This window comes from Sinocyclocheilus anshuiensis, unplaced genomic scaffold (genome assembly GCF_001515605.1).
Source record: "Sinocyclocheilus anshuiensis isolate Anshui unplaced genomic scaffold, SAMN03320099.WGS_v1.1 scaffold1613, whole genome shotgun sequence".
In the NCBI taxonomy this organism is placed as follows: Eukaryota; Metazoa; Chordata; class Actinopteri; order Cypriniformes; family Cyprinidae; genus Sinocyclocheilus; species Sinocyclocheilus anshuiensis.
In genome coordinates this window covers 93,270-97,341 of record NW_015540941.1, presented here as the reverse complement: position 1 = coordinate 97,341, position 4,072 = coordinate 93,270, and the positions used below count along the sequence as shown (strand labels likewise).

At 37.4% G+C, this 4,072-nt stretch overlaps 1 protein-coding gene across 2 annotated transcripts in view; it reads left to right on the top strand.

Moving 5' to 3' along the window:
* LOC107689608 (argininosuccinate synthase) overlaps positions 1-4,072 on the top strand; it is a 42,070-nt gene that overhangs the window by 29,262 nt on the left and 8,736 nt on the right. For both annotated transcript variants that reach the window (XM_016487656.1, XM_016487657.1), the window contains 3 exons: positions 272-356; positions 598-662; positions 3,503-3,634. In XM_016487656.1, the coding sequence (XP_016343142.1) occupies positions 272-356; positions 598-662; positions 3,503-3,634 (282 nt within the window). The remainder of the gene's footprint in view (positions 1-271; positions 357-597; positions 663-3,502; positions 3,635-4,072) is intronic.

The window sequence follows — 4,072 nt, the reverse complement described above, 5'->3', positions numbered from 1 at the left end:
ATCCATCCATCCATCCATCCATCCATCCATCCATCATCCATCCATCCAGCTATCCATCTATCTATCCATCTATCCATCTCTCCATCTATCTGTCCATCCATTTGACTATTCATCCATCTATCTGTCCATCCATCCATCCATCCATCCGTCTATCCGTCCATCTCTCCTCTTCACACTGATTTTCATCTATCTATCTATCTATACATCTATCCGTCCATCCGTCCATCCGTCCATCTCTCCTCTTCACACTGATGTATGTTGGTTCTTTCAGGTGTTCCAGTCAAAGTCACGCATGTTAAAGAAGGAAAGTCCAAAGACACGGCGCTGGAGATCTTCTGCTATCTGAATGAGATCGGGTGAGCAGAACCTGCTGCCGTGCATGAAGCTCGTTAGAGTTCAAACTCAGTACTTACAGTCATGACTTCAGGAGTGAGCAGCTGATCAGAGCTTGTGTTTCAGAAACTTCAGCTTGTATCCATTCATAATCAGCCGTGTAAACGTACAAATGTCATTTGGTACAGTAAGTGTATGAGTCACTGGAGAATATGTGCATTTGTATGTATTTATTGATCAATAACCCACTCTCTGGTTTCTCAGTGGAAAGCATGGTGTGGGGAGAATCGATATCGTGGAGAACCGCTTCATTGGAATGAAGTCCAGAGGTACGAATCTCAGTTTATTTTACAGTCATGCATTCGTCAGATTTTTTTATCCAAAGCAACTTACAGTGCCTTCAAGGTAAACATTTGATCAGTTCATGCATTCACTGGGAATCGAACCCATGACCTTGGCATTTCTAGTGCCCATAAATGTCCATATATGAAACATATTGTCATATGAACTAAAAACATAGAAACTGGAATAATTTCATGTATTAGCATACATATCTAGCCCATACAAATATGTATGTTAATGTACGTGTAGTAAAATGTTGGGCATATATTTCATGTGCATGTATATCTATCCTAAAACCTGTCAATACATGTAAATGCATTATAAAAACATGTATAAATATACAGATTGTTTATGTACATGTTTTAATATTGCCTTGCAATGCTGTTTCAAAGTACAGAAATTATTATAAAATTGTCTTATTACTATTATAATAGTGTAGGAATATTAATTTATTATTATTATCATTATTATTAATAATAACGTATGTATTAAATTACACACTTTTTTTATATACAATTATTTTTTTGTCTCACACCATTCTCTGAAATGGCAGCACACATTGTAATATTGGCCTGTGTGTTCAGAGGACAGTCTTAGAAGTGTTAAAGCAGTATTAACTCCACCGGAGTCAGGAATGATAAGCCACGAGCCATTTAACCTCACAACCGTCCACATCTCAGCCGAGTAAAGATGCATGTAAATCAGGCCGCTCATCTCTCGGGATCTTAATACCTGAAGAGACTTTTATCAGATTTTCCTGACGGAAGCTCAGTCTCCTGCGCTAAATCCCGCAGAGTCTTAATGTATCAGATTGCCACTTTTCAGGACTTAAGAGCTGTGGGTAATTTGCTAAGTCTTGTTTTGGGCAGCAGAGGTTTGGTCTGAGCCGAGCTTCTGCCTCCAGGGACGGAGATTGTTTTACACCAAACACTCTCAGAAGTCAGAAAGCTTTTGTTTAATGAAGGAATTGCAGCTTTAACGGAAGAATTCTTTGGACTCAAATGAGCTGTTTTGTTGTCTTTTTCATTGTTTCTGTGTGGCAAACTTTAAATGCAGTATGTGTGTTTTATATATACAGTATATACATATATATATACTGTATATATTTGTGTGTGTGTGTGTGTGTGTGTGTGTAAAAATTAAATCTTAAAGTTTTAGTAATTTTATTGTGTTTTTGTCATTTTTAGTAGTCTTTGTTTATATAGATTTCTTTATTTTATTTCAGTTTTATTTATTTTAGTACATCATGTTAAACTAAATTAAAATAAGAAATAGCTATATATGTAATTTTAGTTTTTTTAGAGGATATTGTTTTTTTAGTTTTAGTTTATATATACATACACAACATATTTTGATCAAACAGTTAAATATATGTCCATGCAACCACTGTTGTAAATTCGGCCATACCATATCATTTGATTCAGATCGGGACTTCTTCTGACTTCTTTTTTTTTTTCAGTAGAAAACATCTAAGGCAGTAAGTTATAAAAGCAAAACAAAGAAAAAATAAAGAAAGAAATTATACACAAATACAAATCCCTTAAGGAAATTAACTGGTTTTACTATAGTAAAAGTGTAGTAACCATGTTATTTTTGTATAACCACAGTTCTACTACAAATGCCATGGTTAAACTATGGTTAGTGTAGCAAAACCATGCTTAATTTGTGATTTTTTTTTGTTTGTTTGGAGTAAGGGATGTGTTGCCAGGTTAACAAAATAATAAATCAATAAATCAATTATAAATGTACACCTTAAGAGGACACACAGGATGAATATAGAGACACAGTTTTCACTGCTTTAGGATTAACAGAACTTTATAGTTTCCATGTACTCGTCTAGATCATCTTTGAATAAAGAAAAGAGAGATTCAGAGCCAGATTTTTGTTTATGTTTGTGAAATTTAGTGAGTAACACTAATTAATTGTTATATTTTCCTATATTCTATTTTGAGTAGTCAAACAATCCAGAGAAAACATTTTTAAAACAGAAAGAAAAGTCACTTACAAAATGAGATCAGATGAACATTAAATAAATCTGACCAAAGTTTCTTTGTGTACAAGACAAGTGAATGAATCTTCCTCAGAAGAGACAAAAACAGCCACTCACTTCAATGTCTGACTTATATTATAATCACATCCAGAAGCTTTTTGTGAAATTTAGATGAACTCATTAATCTGTTGCTTGACCGCTTCATGTTTAAGGAGGGAACGTCAGACATTGCTTGTGTTTTCAAAGCTGTAGAGTTTAGTAGAGACGCTATGACATGATCCTACCAATATCAGCCACTGCTCAATTTTCCTATTTTGGTTTTTAATCTGAATGGTGTCGATGCCGGTCATTTTCTGGCCTATAGAATGGACACAGTCAATCTTCAGCGCGTGTGTTTGTGTAAAGACTTCATTCCCGTCTGTCAGCTCTGAACTCTGAAGAATAACCGGACGCTGGACCTTCAGGTGTCTGTTCATCTTCATCTGAGACCCTCATTTCTGTGTGACAGACGCAGACGCTGTAAATTACAGGGTAGAGTGAAGCTGAGCAGCGGATCCTGACAGACACGATTGATGCCTTTCCTCTTCTATTATCATTCATGTGGCAGCTGTCAGTGTGCCCGTCAACACCTATCGTCATGACAACCATCATTCGGCTTTATTGGGATTGTTCCCAAAAAATCTTTTAATGCTGTTCTTTTTTTTGCTACACATTGTCTTAGTCAGTTTTGTGACGGTAAAAAAAGCCGTTTTTTTTTATCAGGGCTGAAACAAGTAGCAAAGGCCCAAAAATAGAAGACACAGACAATTAATTGTTTTCATTTTCTTTACCCATCAGGTATCTATGAAACCCCTGGAGGAACCATCTTGCTCCATGCTCATCTGGACATCGAGACCTTCACGATGGACCGAGAGGTTCGGAAGATCAAACAGAGTCTCGGCATCAAGCTCTCCGAGCTCATCTATAACGGTACGGATCAGGGTCGAGCTGCGATCACAAATCAACTCAGATTTACAGTTCAGCTTGAACCGAGGCAACAAAGAGGATGTCTGATGTCTGTCTGTTTCTCTGTCTGTCTCTCTGTAAGTCTGTCTGTGTGTCTGTCTGTTTCTCTGTCTGTCTGTCTGTCTGTCCGTCTGTTTCTCTGTCTGTCTGTGTGTCCGTCTGTCTGTCTGTCTGTCTGTCCGTCTGTTTCTCTGTCTGTCTGTGTGTCCGTCTGTCTGTCTGTCTGTCTGTGTCTGTGTGTCCATCTGTTTCTCTGTCTTTCTGTCTGTCTGTCTGTGTGCCCGTCTGTTTCTCTGTCTGTCTGTCTGTCTATCTGTGTGTCCATCTGTTTCTTTGTCTGTCCGTCTGTTTCTCTGTCTGTCTCTCTGTCTGTCTGTCTGTCTGTCTGTCTGTCTGTGTCCG